This window comes from Suncus etruscus, chromosome 5, assembly GCF_024139225.1.
Source record: "Suncus etruscus isolate mSunEtr1 chromosome 5, mSunEtr1.pri.cur, whole genome shotgun sequence".
NCBI lineage: Eukaryota > Metazoa > Chordata > Mammalia > Eulipotyphla > Soricidae > Suncus > Suncus etruscus.
The window spans coordinates 20,420,597-20,436,448 of record NC_064852.1 but is presented as its reverse complement, the minus strand read 5'-3'; the positions used below and the strand labels follow the sequence as shown (position 1 = coordinate 20,436,448).

Genomic DNA, 15,852 nt, shown 5'->3' with positions numbered 1-15,852 from the left:
CAGCGGCGTTTGCCTTGCAAGCAGCCGATCCAGGATCAAAGGTGGTTGGTTCGAATCCCAGCGTCCCATATGGTCCCCATGCCTGCCAGGAGCTATTTCTGAGCAGACAGCCAGGAGTAACCCCTGAGCACCTCGGTGTGACCCAAAAACAAAAACAAAAAAACTTTTCACCTATGTGTGACAGGAAGCCAGAGACAGAATGTAGGGGACAGAAGAGGGACAAGGGAAGAGGGTGTGTGTCCATATCAGGGTAGATTGTCCAGCTACTATGCTTAGGGCTCAAGGGGTTTAGGGGTGCTGGGGAACAGACCCAGGCAGGCCAAGTATAGGCAGATATTGTCTCTCCAGCCCCCCCAGGGTATTCTGGACACACCTGTGATTCCCTTCATTGGGGGCTGATTCCACCCCTCACCTCTGAACAGGGTGGTAGAGACACTTCCCTGGCCCCCATGTGCCACAATAATGGAGATGGGGGGGGGGGGCAACTCCCACCAATACCATGAGGTGAAGCCATGATTCCCAAGTGATGGAAAGGGATGCAGCTGGGGACCCCAATTCTAGGAAGACTGACAGTACTGGAGGACTGGTTAGAAGGGCCCCAAATCCATCACCCCGAACAGACAAGAAAAGGTCTCAGCCATAACCACATCTGAGTCATCCCAGGAGCAGAGAGAAGCATCTGGGGACAGGTCCAGGACCCAGACAGCTCCCCAATCTGGCTCACCAGACCTAAGGCACCCTGCCTCCCTGCTGTCCCTGCTGAACCCAAAATGAAAGATGCGGAAGGCCCAGGGAACACAGATGCGGGCAAGGGGAATGGGAGGATGCAGGGTGGCTTCCTGGGAGAGGAGACCCCAGACTGCAAAGGGAAGCCCCAGGCTAAAGGTTGTGACTGAAGAGAGGCTGGAGGCGAGTGCATAACCTGCACACAGATGCCCCAGTTTCATTCCCAGCACCCCATCTGGGGCCTGGAGCACTGCCAGGAGGATACCTGAACAAAGAGGAAGTCAGGAGGAAGTCCTGGTCATAGAACCAGAAGTGATCCCTAAGAACAGAGCCAGGAGTAAGCTCTTTGCACAAGGCCAGGAAGAAGTCCTGAGCACAGAGTCAGGATTAAGCCATGAGCACTGCTAGGGGTGATCCCTGAGCACAGAGCCAGGAGTAAATCCTAAGCACCCCCAGGAATGACCCTTGAGCACAGAGCCAGAAGTAAATCCTGAGCATCTGCAGATATGGTCTCAAAAAACAAAAAAAAAACAAGGGTATGTATGGGGGCGGGCGGGTCTTTCCATCTTGGTGCAGACAAGGTATATCCAACCAGCCAAAGTGGGATGGAGACAGGGGACAGTCACTCTGAGGTTTCTTCAGGTGGTGAGGAACAGGGAGGGAGGGAGCAAGCACCCTGAAGGCAGAGCCGACAGCAGGCAGCCAGGCAGTGCCCAGGGATGCCCTGGCTTGGAGCTCCAGGCAGACACACCTCATTAGCATGATGCAGCCCAGGGCATCTCCTGCACTTCCGACAAACAAATCAACGAGCTGCATCCTGGCAGGCCTGGAGAGCCCAACAGGCGCCCCTCGGTCATTAGTGGCAGGTGCCTGGAACCAGGCTGGACTGGCACAGCTAGGAAGGTCCCACAAACGAGTGCCCAGGCCACTATCCCACAGTCCCTGGAAACACCCATCTCCAGGCATAAGGGGCTGCAACTGAGCCCCAGTTTACCCTCTGAGTCTGGGAACCCCACAAGCACCAGGTGTCCCTACCCTCTATGAACTGGGGTGCAGACCTCTCCAGTAGGTGTAGAGAAAGGGGGACTGAGCACGTGGACAAGAAGCTCCCCACATAGTCCTGACAGACTCAGAGATGCTCCCCGGAGCCCCAAGTCTCAAACAGCCAAACCCCTTCCACAGAGCTTCCCAGCGGCACATGGCAGACTACTCCTATTCCCCTACCGAATCCCCCCACAAGCCCTGCATCGACACAGAACAGGGTACTGGGAGGCCGCCCCACCCCCCTGAACCTCACCCACATGGCCAGGAGCCCCTCTGCCCCCTCCTCAACCCCCAACTGGGGGGGAGGGGGCTCATGATGTTAACAAACAGGGAGTCATTGGCCCAGAAGCCCACTCCACCAGACTCCAAACACCCCCGGGGCCAGCACACAGCCCTCTGCCCCCCAACACGTGGCTCCAAGGACCCTGGAAAAGGTTAGTTGGTGTAGGGGCCACGCAGCCACACCTGCCCTCCAACCCACAGCCGGGGAGTGGGGGGCTGGGTCAAGGAGAGGGGGGAGTCACTCTGGTGGTCCTGCTGGATGGGGAGGGCCCAGGGCGCTGTCCCTGGCTGAACCCCCAAATCCTGGGCTGCCGGCACTGCAAAGCCAGGCGGCGCCCCCTCTGCAGGGTAGGCCTTTGTCAGAGACCAGTCCCCCTCGGGGAGGGGGTTGCGCGTCTCCATGGAAACGCAGCAGCAAAGTCAGAGGGCAGAGGCCAGAATGGCAGTGACTCACCAGGCCTCCCCCCATCTGGTTCTGCCCCACACAGAGAATAGCCCTGACCACGCGGACCAGACCGCAGGGGGCCACGGAGAGGGGGTGCGGAGAGATCTAGGCGGACGCGGTGGTGCAGCCTCCCAAGGACAGGGGAGGGGGAATGGGTTGGCTTTTAGGGACCTGAAAGGTCAGTCCACCCCCCCCACCCGCCCCAAAGCGCCTTGCGCAGGACAAAGGCCACACTTGAGGGTCTGAGGGGGCTCTTGAAGTGGGGGGGTCCTGCTGGCATCAACTTGCAAAATCCTGGGGCCCAGCCCGAGCCCTGGAAATGGTGAGACCCCGTCCCCGAGAGCCCCAGATGCTCCTCTATTCCCCCCTCCCTCTAGACACCGAACCGGCGGCCACATGGTCCGGGTGCGCAGGAGTGAGTCAGGGGCGCATGGAACAGGGGGGCGCAGGCAACGGAGTATAAGGGCGACAGCGCGGGGTGCGCTGTGGCACAGCGGCCTAGGGGCGCTCGGGGTCCGGTCAGAACTGGCACCAGCGGCCTAGAGCTCCAGGTTGGGGAGCACTTCGGGCAACTTTGAGCCACCCCCAGAAGTCTCCAATCCTCTCTCCGGCTCAGGCTGTCCCCGCGGTGCGTAATCCGGGAACCCAATCCGGTTGGGTTGCAAGACTCCGGGACACCCCCCCCCCGCCGTGCTCCCCCAAAACCTCACCTGGGACATCTGCGGCCGGAAGTTGATGTCCTTGAGGTCCACGGAGCCCGGGCAGAGCTGGTGCAGCAGCTGGCACAGCAGGACCCCATCGCGCAGCGCCTGCGCCAGGTCGAAGGCCACGGCCGAGGGCCAGACCACACGGTGGTCGTGGGGCAGCACCTGGCACAGGATGAGCCAGCGGCCGCACTGTCTCCATTGCTCCATGGCGCTCAGGGCACGGCGCGGGCCAAAGTGCGGCAGCCGCGGGGCATCCCGCCCGCCCGTCCGCCCGTCCGCGCAGCAGCAGCAGCAGCAGCAGCGCGCGCGGGGCTCGGCACGGCACGGCCGGCCGGGGCGGGGCTTTGTGCGGACGGGCGGGCGGCCCCGGGCTTGGGTCACCCCTCGCCGGCCGCCCTGCGCGTCCCCTCCGGCCCTCCTCCGTCCGGGGCTGCTGCTGCTGCTGCTGCTGCCGCTCCTCCTCCGCCTCAAGCGGCCCCGGCCTCGCTCAGTCGCTCGCGCGCCCCCGGGCCACCACGGGCCGCGCACCCCGGGGTTCCCGCGCGCCTTCCCTGCCGCTGCTGCGCCCCTGCACCCGCCCCGCCGGGCCCCGCATGCTGCGTCCTCCCCGGCGGCTGGGCCCGAGACAAAGGCCCGGCGGGTCCGGGCCCGTCGCTTTGTTCGCCCCAGCCGCGGGCTCCGCGCACCGCGCACCGCGCACCGCGTCCGGGTTCGGCAGCTTTTGCGCGCGAGGGGGCGCGGGGGGCGCGGCCGGGGGCGGGGTCTCCCCGCGCCCCCCCCCAAGCGCCGCCCCGCACCCCCCACTTCCTGCCCCCGCAGCCCCGTAGGCGAAAGTTGCGGCTGGAAGGAGTCCGGGTGCGGTGTGTGTGTGTGTGTGTGTGTGTGTGTGCGCGGGGCCTGCCTTGGGCTCGTGGGCCTGGACCTAGGGCGCACACCCCATGTGCTGGGACTCTGAGGTTCTTTGGGAAAGACGCCCCCCCTCATGCCCCACCCCAGAGGATGAGGCTCCAGGGTTGGAGACACCCACACTCCACACTCCACACCCCACACTCCACACTCGGCCCTTTCCGGTGCTCCCCGCCCGGGTTTCCCCCCGCAGGAAACACCATCAGAGTCACTGGCTCCGGCCTGGACGAGGACGCGCCTCTCTCTTCTCGCGGCCCGCAGCCCTAAGAGTCTAGGTCCTAGGAGAAGCCAACGCACAGCGTGGAGACGGTAGACGCGGGGTCCCTGGCTTCCCCCACATGCTGCCCAGAGCCCCTTTCGGACACTCCAGGACTGCACGCAGGAGGGTACCTCCAGGTAAGGACACCCCCGTGCGCATCCAGGTTCAGGATCTCCCAAGCTCACCACCCTGGCACCCGCGAGATGGGGTCGTTCCAGGAGGCAGAGGGGGTGAATCTGGGAATGGGGTGCTGGACGCGGGTCTGTACTGGCCTCCCGGCAAAGTCCCATCTTCTCCTCTGGCATGGAGAGGTGTTACACTGAGTTGGGCGCACGGGGCTACTCCAGGCTCACTGCTGACCCAGACTCGGCTTCCTTCTTCCCCAAAGTGCGCCCATGGAAGGGGCAAGGAATAGTGACTCCTCAGGATGAGGAGTGGGGAGGGTCAGCCTCTGTGGACATGGGGGTGGGTGCAGGCTCGCGTGCACTCTGGGCACCTTCCCAGGCAGGATTGAACCTACCTTGTTGGTAGAAGAGAACCCTCAGTGGGCTCCCTTAGGCCAGCACTGACCCCCTCCAGAGACCCTCTCTCTGAGTCTCAGTGGATGGACCAGCCGCCCGACCTGGTCTGGACGGGTGTGCACTTGCCTTGAGCAGTGTCTGCAGAAGATTGGGGCTCCCTGCTCGTGGAACCCCCAAGAGGCCTGTGTCTCTGCACAAGGATTCTTCTGTCTGTCCTGCCCTTCCTGCCTGGGCCCAGGACATAATAGTCCCGCTAGTGGTGACCACGCTCGTCTGCTGCCCCCTACTGGGTGAAGGAGACACTGGCGCCCACCATTGGGTGCTGCCCCTCAGCCAGTCACCCACATATGTCCAGAGCTCCAGGCAGCCTGACCAGGATAGAGCAGATATCCTGCAAACCCCCAGACGGTGTGGGTGCATGCAGCAGGGAGAGGGTATTCCAAGCCCTCCCTTCCCTCTCAGATCTGGCTATATGCCGGTTTAGCCCCTTGGGCAAAACACCTTGGGCCCCTAAGTGCGAAGAAAAGGGTTGATGGCAGCTGGAGAAGGAACTCTGGGAAGGGACCCCAGGTTCAACATCTGCCCAAATCCCTAGAGGGGTGGGCTGGGCCACTGGCCCCCACAAGAGGACAGATGGAACTCTGGGCACCAGGAGTGCAGTACCAACTCCGTACCCCCAAAGTCAGGCGGTCACAGCCAACATCTGCTGACCCTGGAGAGCGGATCTGCCCTTCCCAGCCAGCAAGGCTCTATTGAACTGTGGGCTCTGGTCTCCTGCTAGGAGAGCCAAGATCCCCCCCAAAGCCAGGTCTACTCTGCAGTAGACCCAGAAGTTCTCCCTTCCGCTCCTTGATGCTTGGGGCCACCTGCTCCCAGCCTTGTTTTGTTTTTGGGCCACACACAGTGATGCTCAGGGGTTACCCTCTGGATCTGTGCTCAGGAATCATTTCTGGTGGTGTAGTGGGACCCTATGAAATGCAGAGATTGAGCCCAGGTGGGCAGCTTGCAAGGTAAGCGCCCTCCCTGCTGTACTATCTCTCCAGCCCCTATCCCACCTTTTACTTGCCCACGCAAAGTGCAAGCCCAGGTTCTCCATGTACTCCCTCCTTTCACTTCCCACTCCTGTCTACACTGCCAACTCTGTGTTCACAAGGTTCATTGTCCTGACCTCAGCCTATGCCCAGGCACCTTCATGCTGAAGCCTCCATTGGCATGTGAAGGTGCCAGTGAGGCTGCCTGGCCACACAGCCTCCCTCCACCCCATTCTTCTCTCAAGCACCCGAAGTGCCCAATCCCTGCTTGGGCCAGGGGTTCACTTGCAGGCCCTAGGCCTGGTTTACCTAAGGTGGGACCTCGGGGCTGGAGAGATAGTCCTATGTGGAGGGAACTTCCCTTGCACATGGCTGACTTGGATTTGATCGTCGGCATCCCATTTGGTTCCCCCGAGCCTGCTAGGAGTGATTCCTGAGTACAACCAGGAGTAACCCCTGAGCATTGCTGGGTGTGGCCCAGAAAACAAAAAACAAACAAAACCAAGGTGGGGCCCCCAACAGGAACAGAACAACTGCTCCTTGGATGCAGCCCTTCCCCAGGACTGGGCCAACCCCAGTGACTGTCCCCAAGTGACTGTCTCCAGGGCCTGCTGTGCGTCACCAGGCCCCTGATGGCCACCCATTATAGGCCCCACTGCCACCTGTGCGGCCCAAGTTGGAAACCAGCTGAATGAGCTCAGCGAGCCCTGGGAAGAGCACCACCCAAGGGTGATGTGACTTCGGAGTCCTGAACCTCCCAGGCTCACCCATCAGGACACGGGGGACCCCAAAAGGAGGCCCAGGAGAGGTTGTCCAGATCACCTGGAACCAGATGATCCTCTGAGCTTGGCTCTTTCTGCACAAGAATTGGATTCACTGCTGCCAATAAGAAATTGGAGGCTCAGGGAGCTCATGTCACACACACCTACAGCTGAAGTCGGGGTCCACCAGGCAACGCTGTCAGCTGCAAGAACCAGGGCTCACAACTCTGCAGGGGGCCTTCCTGCTGTTCTGGCACCACAAGGACCATGGTGGGGGAAATCTGGCCCTTATCATTCATTTCCAAACAACCCGTGCTCCACATGCCCTCCAGGGCCAAGACCACTAGATCACTCCAGGCAGAGATCCCCTTGCTGCTTCAGAAGTGACCAGCAGGTCATAAATTGGGGTTCAACCTCTGGACTCGGGCATTTGATTTAATTTGTTTGTTTTTGGGACACACTTGGTGGCACTCAGGGGTTACTCCTGGCTCTGTATTCAGAAATCAATCCTGGCAGAAGACCCTGTGGGATGCCTGGATCAAACCCATGTCAGCCACGTGCAAGGCAAGCATTCTACTCATTGTGCTATCGCTCTGGTCCCAAATCTAATTTTAAAAACTGAAGTAGCCACGTTGTATACAGGAGCCCCAGGATTGCAGTTTGGTTCCCAGAATCGCATGGTCCCCTGAGCACCTCTGAGCATAAACCTGGAGTATAGTCAGGGGGAGTCCCTGAGCATGAACACAAGGACCCCAAAACCAAGCATACTCATGGCCTTTCCACTGATGCCTACAACCCAAACACATCTTGTTTGCATTAGGTTTGGGGGTTACCCACTGCTGGTGATCTGTTCCACCAGAGGCCAATCCCAGACGCTTTGAACAATCCCCCATCCCTCCTCTTTGAGACCCTCTGACTCCCCCCATACTAACTTCTCCTTACTCAGGCCCATGATGGGCAGCGCGTGCTCCCCGTGCTCACCTGTCTCACTGAGGTACAGACTCACACCCTGCTACTAAGTCCACCACAATGAAAATAGTCCTCCTACTACAGGTCTGAGGGTTATTGGTTCTGAAAATGGTTGCTGTGCCCAGAAGCAGTTGGTAATGGTGTTTGTCTTGGGGAAGGGGCATAGAAGATTTTAGATGGGCGAGTGCTAGCCACAGTTATGTCTGCAGCTAGTGGTCACACCTTCCTCTATCCATTGTTGCTGCCGTGACCAGCAGTGGCCTGGCCAGCATCCGGTCTGCACTGAGCTAGTGGGGTTGCTGCTAATTTCTGGGTCCTACTCTGCCGCATCACAGTTCTCACTGAGTTTTGGGGTGCATCAGAATCACGGGCACTGAGATTGTAGACAGGAGTGTCCAGGCCAGATTCTTCTTGTGGCCTGAAACACACCCCTAGAAGCTCCCCTTAAATGGGGGGTTGGCAAACTGAAAATCCTGAGCAGAGGTAAGGCACTTTCACACAGCCCACCTGGTTCAATCCTCCTGGCACCGCCAGCTTGGCCCATTTGAACCCTAACACTATGAAATCCGTGCAATTCTGCATCCTTGGGGACTCCAAGAATTGGCCCTGCTGTCCTGGGCCAGTGCTCTGAGCCTCCTGGGAGGCCCCAAAATAATCAAAGGAATAAATGATGACTTCCAACCAGTGAATGTTAAAGTCCAGGCTGTGTCAATGGGTAAAGGGGGAGCTTTTGGTGCCCACAGTACCTGGGAGCCCCTGCCAGGCCCTGCACCCCATTCTCAAGTACCACCTTCACTCCCAGAAACTGCAAGGGAGCCTCCAAGTCAAAGCCCTGAACCCACTACTGCCCCATGCACCCAACGGAGCTTTGGAGGAAGGAGGGACATGACAAGGGCTGTGTGCACTACTGAGTAGGAAGGAGGGTCACAGTGAGAATGGGGGGAGAGGGACCCACCCCCGGGAAAAGGCCAGGGGTGGTTAGGTTAGGATGCAGCAGTAAAGTATAAGGAATTATGTCCACCTGCTACCCCAAAAAAGCAAGGTGCCACCTCAAGGCTCAGAGCCACAGGATGGGACAGGGCACTGGCCTTGTCCAGCTGACCTCGGTTCAAACCCCTGCACCACTGTAAATAACCCTGGTTATGGAGCTAGGAAGAATTAAGCTCTGAGGACCACAGGGTGTGGTGACCACTTCTTGGCCTTCCAGAACCTTCCAACAGGCTTCCCCAGAGAATTTGTGACCTCCCGCACATCTATATCTTCACTACCCATGACCAGGGCATGGTCAGGTGATAAGTTAGAGCATCATACAGTTTCCCTATAGGATGCCCAGGGTGCTGATTGGAGGCCCAGAGCCAGGTGGCCTGAAGCCAGGTCACATGGCCTTGGGAGAAGGCATAGACAGCTGTGGGCACCTAGCTGGGCTCTGACCTGGGTCTGACCAGAGACAACAGTGGCCTGGAGAAGACACTGGCCAGGCCTGCCCTGCCCACAGTGGGGCAGTGGTGTCCCTAGCTCCACCCACAGATGCTCAGACACCAGCCAGCACTACTGATTCCTGCACCCCTGATTCCAGCACCCTGGCCAGAAGCCCATGTCCCCTCTGGGGGTCCCTCCTCTTGTTCCACCCTTTCCTGATCTAGCCCCTTCTCTGAAGTGCCCAGCTGTTTCATCCTGAAGTTACCCCCTGAGGCCCTGGTGGACCCCAGCACAACCTCACCCCAGGCCCACAGGGTTCTGCTGGGGGCATGGATAGCAGACAACCCATACCTGGCCCACCTGCCTGGGGGAGATCCTGGGCCCCTCCTGTCTCAGGATTCTTCAGGGATGAGGTGGCACCCAAAGATGGATTGTTGGGGTGCTGCTAACACACCCAGAAGTGCACACATGCGCTTACCCCACACACACAGCAGGGCACACACGTGCTGACCCTGTACATACAGCAGGACACACACATGCTGATCCAGATTCCCCTTGGGCTTTTCTGAACATGGGTGGGCGCTCACAGACATTCCTGCTCCCTAGCTGTGAAATCAAGCACAGACACCGAGACACAGCTCCACTCCCCATACTGAAGTCAAGGGACTTCCCAAGGCTCTCCTCTGAGTCTAAAAGGTTCAGTTTCTGGGCACCCTGACACTGCCCTTAACCACATGGGAGGGAGGGGGGGTCCTGCAGTGGGAGGGAGAGGGGACCTGCAATGAGCACTGTCTTCCCCCATCCTGTGTGCATTTTATTTTTGGATGGGGGGCCACACCTGTCTGTGCTCAGGGGTTACTCCTGGCTCTGTACTCAGGAATCACTCCTGGTGGTGCTCAGGAGACCTTATGGGATAGAGAGAGGGGAAAAAAGGAAGAGTAATGTGCTCAAGAAAGAGCAGAGATTCCCCCCAAAGGCAGAGAGAGAGAGAGAGAGAGAGAGAGAGAGAGAGAGAGAGAGAGGGAGGGAGAGAGAGAGAGAGAGAGAGAGAGAGAGAGAGAGAGAGAGAGAGAGAGAGAGAGAGAGAGAGAGAGAGAACTCCTGGATTTAGGCACATTTGCTTTCCTCTGATGGGCACTTAAATCCCTAAGTTTCCTATGAAACCCAGTTTTCTTCCGTTTTGTTTTGGAGCCAACCCGGGTGGTGCTCCGGCTCTGTGCTCAGGGGTCGCTCCCAAAGATGCTCAGGATCAGACGCTGAGCAGGGGTTGTCTGCTACCCGTGCCCCCAGCGGAACCCCATGGGCTTGGGAAGAGGTTGTGCTGGGGTCCACCATAGCGTCAGGGGCAAACTTCAGGATAAACCAACCAGATGGACACTCCTACTTCAGAGAAGGGGCAGGCTCTCTGGAAAGGGAGGAACCAGTGGAGGACCCCCCACCCCCAGAGGGGACATGGGCTTCTGGCAAGGGTGCTGGAATCCGAGGGTGCAGAAACCAGTGGTGCTTGGCTGGTGTTTAAGCATCTGTGGGTGGAGCTAGGAACCGTCCCCATGTGGGCAGGGCAGGCTGGCCTGTGTCTGCTCCAGGCCACTGCGTCTCCGACCAGACCCAGATGGGAGTCCAGGACGGCTAAAGACACCCGTGCTGACTCTTGGCACCCTTAACGCACCCAACCAGGGTGCGGTGCCCGCAGCAGCAGGAGGCCCCGCATCCCGCAGCTTCACGCTCCGAAAGTGACCCCTCAACCTGTCGGGAGTGTGTGTGTGGGTGTGTGTAGGGATTGTCCGTGTCCAGCGGCTGCAGGCAGGACCTATCGATGACTCGGTTTGGGTGACCCGGCATCGATGCCTCGGCACTCAGCCGTCACCCTGCGCTGCCATGGCGACCCGGCTCCGCCCCGTGTGCTCGTCTCCAAAGCCCCAGCGCAGGGCCGACCTGCGGGGCCCGGGGCTGCGGGTCTGGATGCGGGAGACTGAGACGCAGCTGGTGCAGGTAACGGAACCAGCAGGGATGGAGCGGGCGGGCCCGGGTTAAAGATGGATGAAGAAAGCGGGGAGGCCAGCTAGGGTCCTGGGGGGACGCTGGCCGGAGATGGGGGCCCTCCGAAGTGCTTCCCCCGCTGACCTGTTTCTTTGCTTCTTTGCAGTCTCGGGAGACCCCTGCTTGGACAGGAAGCTCCCAGCTCTCAGCACAGAGCCCGGAGAGGGACTCCAGCTAGAGTGATCAGCCGGAGAGGCTGCCTAGATAAGCCCCACACTGCTACCAGCTTGGCGTAAGGTCCACCCCAACCGCGGGCATCGATGGAGGCTCTTGGCCACCGGCCCTGGACGCACATCTGCTGTGCGCTGCCAGGGCCTCTGGGCCAGGACCGTGGGCATCTCGCCCAGGTGCCCTCGTGGGCCCAGGACCCAGAGTGAAGCGCTGCCCTCTGGTTGCACGCCTTTCTTCCATGTCGCCTGACGTTTCCCAGCGGCCAGGCAGACACCGAAAGGCTGCAGCCCCCGCGGTCTCCACCTAAACGATCCCTCCCGGGGTCGTGGCCTGGTGAAAAGGGGGTGCCCTACAGCTGGCATGAGCGGCCGCGCGCCTCTGGCCCAGCTCGCTTTGTCCGAAGGCCACGCGCGACTCCGCTACAGGGACACGTCCCTGCTAGTATGGCAACAGCAGCAGCGACAGCTGGAGTCGGGGCCACCCGGGACCTACCTGAGCCGCAGCCGCAGCATGTGGTACTCACAGTTCGGCAACGATGCTGTCTTGGTTCGCGACCGTGAACGGAGCAGAGTGCGCGACACCGGCCGGTCCAAGTTCTGCACCGTGATGTGACTCCTGGGGATCACAACCTGGCCCAGTCTTTCAGCGTCTCTGAGTCGCTCAGACCTGGGTGCCCTGCAGTCTTCGGGCACAGCCGACACAACCCAGCCAACTGAGTTCTTGTCTTTTCCTCCATGAGCATACCTCACCCACTCAGCGGGTAAAAGGGGCCATCAGCAGGTGCCTGGCGCTATGCTCCCAGGGCCTGGAGGGACTACCGAGGTCTCTGAACACAGTGATTCAAACGAAGGTGGTGTCAGCTGCTCCAACACCCCTGCCTTGCTTGGGGTGTCCTTGGTGGCTTCCATGTCTAGGGATCAAGAAACACTTAGCCCTGCACACGGGGAAGGTGTCCGGCCCTGGCTGGTCTGCGCCGTAGCACCACCGGGTAGGATCAGATCCGAGTCTGAGACTTTGCAGGTGCATCTCTGGTTAAACCTCGTTTCTCTTTTCTAAATAAACACCTTCTGGGGTTCCTTCCTCACCAGCTTCTCTTTGCTCCCAGGAGCTAGATCACAAAAGGTTTCCTTTGGCAGCCAAACCCACAGTCCCAGAGTGCTCAAGCCCCAGCCTGCCCCTGAGAGTGTAGGAAGGGGGTTGGGGGAACCTGTCAGCATCATGTATCTAGTGGGCATCGGCCCTCCGAAACCTGACTCCAGAAGCTACATTCCAGCAGGACTCCTAAGATGGGTGCTGCTTCTCAGACTAGGATGCTCTGTGCCTCTGCACCAAGTATTAAAGACATCAGTCTAGGGGCTGGAGCTACAAGCACAGCAGGGAGGGCATTTGCCTTGCACATGGCCAAACCAGGTTCGATCCCTGGCATCCCATAAGGTCCCTCGAGCACTGCCAGGAGTAACCCCTGAGCACTTCCAGATGTAGCCACAAAACAAAAATGACCCCAGTCCAGGGGCCAGAGAGATAGCACAGTGGTAGGGTGTTTGCCTTACACACAGCCAACATGGACAGACCTGGTTTGATTCCCGGCATCCCATATGGACCCCCAAGCCTGCCAAGAGCGATTTTTTGGGGGGGGCTCACCTGGTGACACTCAGGGGTTACCCCTGGCTATGCACTCAGAAATCGCTCCTGGCTTGGGGGACCATATGGGACGCCGGGGGATCAAACTGCCATCCATCCTAGGTTAGCACATGCAAGGCAAACGCCCTACTGCTTGTGCCACCACTCCAGCCCTGTCCAGGAGCAATTTCTGAACGTAGAGACAGGAGTAACCCCTGAGAGCTGCCTGGTATGACCCCAAAACAAAAGACACCAGCTTGGCTGTCCAGGAGCACCTAGCAGGGGGATACTGAGGGTGACACAGCTCAGTTCCTCACTCAGGGGAGCTGGTCACAGGAGCCAGGGGTTTGCCTGTGATGTCTCACTTGGCTGGGGGTCTAGCTGTTCCCAGAGCACCCTCAGACACTTTGGGAGCTGGTCAGCTTTCAGGTAGGATAGCACCAGCTGGTTGATACATAGCTTTGGGGGCCCTCCATGTGCCTCCCTGGAAAAACGACTTTGGACAGCGGGGTTAGAGGGCCGCCTGTGGCTTGGACTCTCAGCACAAATGCTGGGGACAGAGTGTCCAAAGCTTCTACCGAGGAAACCCTGGCCCTGTCCCAAGGGCACATGGCTGAAGAGAACTGAAGCTCCAATTTCCTTAGGCAAAAACATGGGTTCTCAGAACCAGACACAAAACAAGCACTCAGTCCAGGCTGTACCAGTGACTGACAAGCCCCAGTAGCACCGTGTCATTGGGTCACGCTGGCCTGAATGACTCCTGCTTAGGGGGGCCTGGAGGACCCCCAAATGAGGGTTCCTAAGTCACAGAGTCGCCTTATAGACTGAGGGTCACAGCCACGAGGTAGCATGTGGGGTTCTTTAGGGGATCCTCAGCAAATGAGGGGAGGTGTCCCCCCCTCCTCCACATACATTCCACAGGGAAACTGGGGTCTCCACATACCACAGAAAGCCACACAAACACCTCCTTTTTATTTTTTGCATTTTTAGAGAACAGTTGCCCGAGGAGCAGAAACCTCTGTCCCCAACTTTTGTGCTGCTGAAGTTTCCAGACAAGTTGATGGTGCAGGAATATACTATAAACAGCACCAAGAGGGAGGATGGCTTGTGGGGAGCAATGTCGGGGCTAGGAAATAACTGTTACGAAGCAGTAGACCCACTGGTGGGAGGGCCCTCAACTCAGTACAGTCCAACAAAATCCTAAAGAGAAATGGTCTCACAAAGGTAAAGGAGCCCCACAGACCCTCCAGAAGAGGCCAGGGACAGGCCCAGAACTTGGGAAAAGCCGCTTCATATCTGGCTGCAGCCTCCCCAATGTCATAAACTGGTAACATGCATGTGTGAACCCCCAAACTCACAGCACCAGAGCTCAGCTGGGCTAGTATGACCAAACCTCAGCCCTCCAAAGCGAGCAGGTGAGCGTGAGCGGTAGCTCTGCATCCCTTCCCATGGCTCTGGGGTCCCCACTGGTTATCAAGCCTGCTTCAGGCTACCAGGGTCTGCCTTGGTTGCTTTGAGTTGGAGGGGAACATTTTGGAAAGATCATTTTAGAAAACACCTTGAAAAAGAGGGTCACTTAAAAAAAGTTACTTAAGGGGGGACCGGAGCGGTGGCACAGGGTGTAAGATGTCTGCCTTGCACGGGCTAGCCTAGGAAGGACCAGTTTGATTCCCCGGCGTCCCATATGGTCCCCCAAGCCAGAAGCGATTTCCGAGAGCATATCAGGAGTGATCCCTGAGCATCACTAGGTGCAGCCCAAAAACCAAAATAAAATAAAATAAAAGTTACTTAAGAGGCCAGAACAGGGCCCGGAGAGATAGCACAGCGGCGTTTGCCTTGCAAGCAGCCGATCCAGGACCAAAGGTGGTTGGTTCGAATCCCGGTGTCCCATATGGTCCCCTGTGCCTGCCAGGAGCTATTTCTGAGCAGACAGCCAGGAGTAACCCTTGAGCACCGCCGGGTGTGGCCCAAAAAAAAAAAAGAGGCCAGAACAATTGTGCAGTGGTAGGGCATTTGTCTTGCACGCAGCTGACCCGGAACAGACGTGGGTTTGAACTCCCGGCGTCCCATATGGTCCCCCAAGCCAGAAGAAATTTCTGAGTACATAGCCAGGAGTAACCCCTGGGTGTCAATGGGTGTGGCCCAAAATTAAAAAAGAAAAAGTTACTGGGCAGCGGTGATTGGGTGCATGCGTGGGGGACCCTCCCCCCCAAGATTAAGTTTTTTAAACTGTTGGGAGTTTTTTTGTTTGTTTGTTTTTAATTTTGGGTCATACCCAGTGAAGGGGTTATTCCTTTTTTTTTTTTTTTTTTTTGTGGTTTTTGGGTCACACCCGGCAGTGCTCAGGGGTTTTTCCTGGCTCTGTGCTCAGAAATTGCTCCTGGCATGCACAGGGGACCATATGGGACAACGGGATTCGAACTGATGACCTTCTGCATGAAAGGTAAATGCCTTACCTCCATGCTATCTCTCCGGCCCCATGAAGGGGTTATTCCTAGCTCTTCACTCAGGAATCAGCCCAGGCAGGCTCAGGGGTGGGGAGCATATGGGATGCCAAGAATTGAGCCTGGTGTCATCTGTGTGCAAGGCAAACACCTTCCTCAATGTGCTATTACTGTCCTCATACACAAACTTGGGCTTTTAGCTTTTTGTTTGTGTTTTTTTTTTTTTTTTTTTTTTTTTGGTTTTTGGGCCCCACCCTGTGACGCTCAGGGGTTACTCCTGGCTATGCGCTCAGAAGTTGCTCCTGGCTTCTTGGGGGACCATATGGGACGCCAGGGGATCGAACCGCGGTCCGCCCTAGGCTAGCGCAGGCAAGGCAGGCACCTTACCTCCAGCGCCACCGCCCGGCCCCTGTTTGTGTTTTTTGTTTTTGTTTTTTGCTTGTTTGTTTTTGGGCCAAATCTGGTGATGCTCAGGGGTTATTCCTGGCTATGCACTCAGATATCGCT

General features: G+C 58.3%; 2 protein-coding genes and 1 long non-coding RNA gene across 4 annotated transcripts in view; 2 read left to right on the top strand and 1 right to left on the bottom strand.

Annotated features, from left to right (window-relative positions):
* VAV2 (vav guanine nucleotide exchange factor 2) overlaps window positions 1-3,522 on the bottom strand; it is a 52,186-nt gene extending 48,664 nt beyond the window's left edge. Inside the window, exon 1 of one of the 2 annotated variants that reach the window (XM_049773753.1) lies at window positions 3,208-3,522. In XM_049773753.1, coding sequence (XP_049629710.1) covers window positions 3,208-3,411 — 204 coding nt within the window. In that variant the 5' untranslated portion in view covers window positions 3,412-3,522. The remainder of the gene's footprint in view (window positions 1-3,207) is intronic. The other variant, XM_049773751.1, reaches the window with a different exon arrangement.
* A 731-nt stretch (window positions 3,523-4,253) lies between these two features.
* LOC126009338 (uncharacterized) lies at window positions 4,254-6,323 on the top strand. Its single transcript, XR_007495893.1, has 2 exons — window positions 4,254-4,506; window positions 5,795-6,323. It is a non-coding gene; the product is annotated as an uncharacterized LOC126009338 (long non-coding RNA).
* Window positions 6,324-11,181: 4,858 nt separating this feature from the next.
* On the top strand, window positions 11,182-11,901 carry BRD3OS (BRD3 opposite strand). Its single transcript, XM_049773743.1, has one exon. It carries the CDS (start codon window positions 11,642-11,644, stop codon window positions 11,891-11,893), a length of 252 nt encoding a protein of 83 aa, XP_049629700.1. The 5' UTR covers window positions 11,182-11,641; the 3' UTR covers window positions 11,894-11,901.
* The last annotated feature ends 3,951 nt before the right edge of the window (window positions 11,902-15,852 follow it).

Excerpts from the sequence above, each read along its gene's own strand:
- BRD3OS (XM_049773743.1), top strand. The coding sequence starts at position 11,642 with ATGAGCGGCCGCGCGCCTCTGGCCCAGCTCGCTTTGTCCGAAGGCCAC.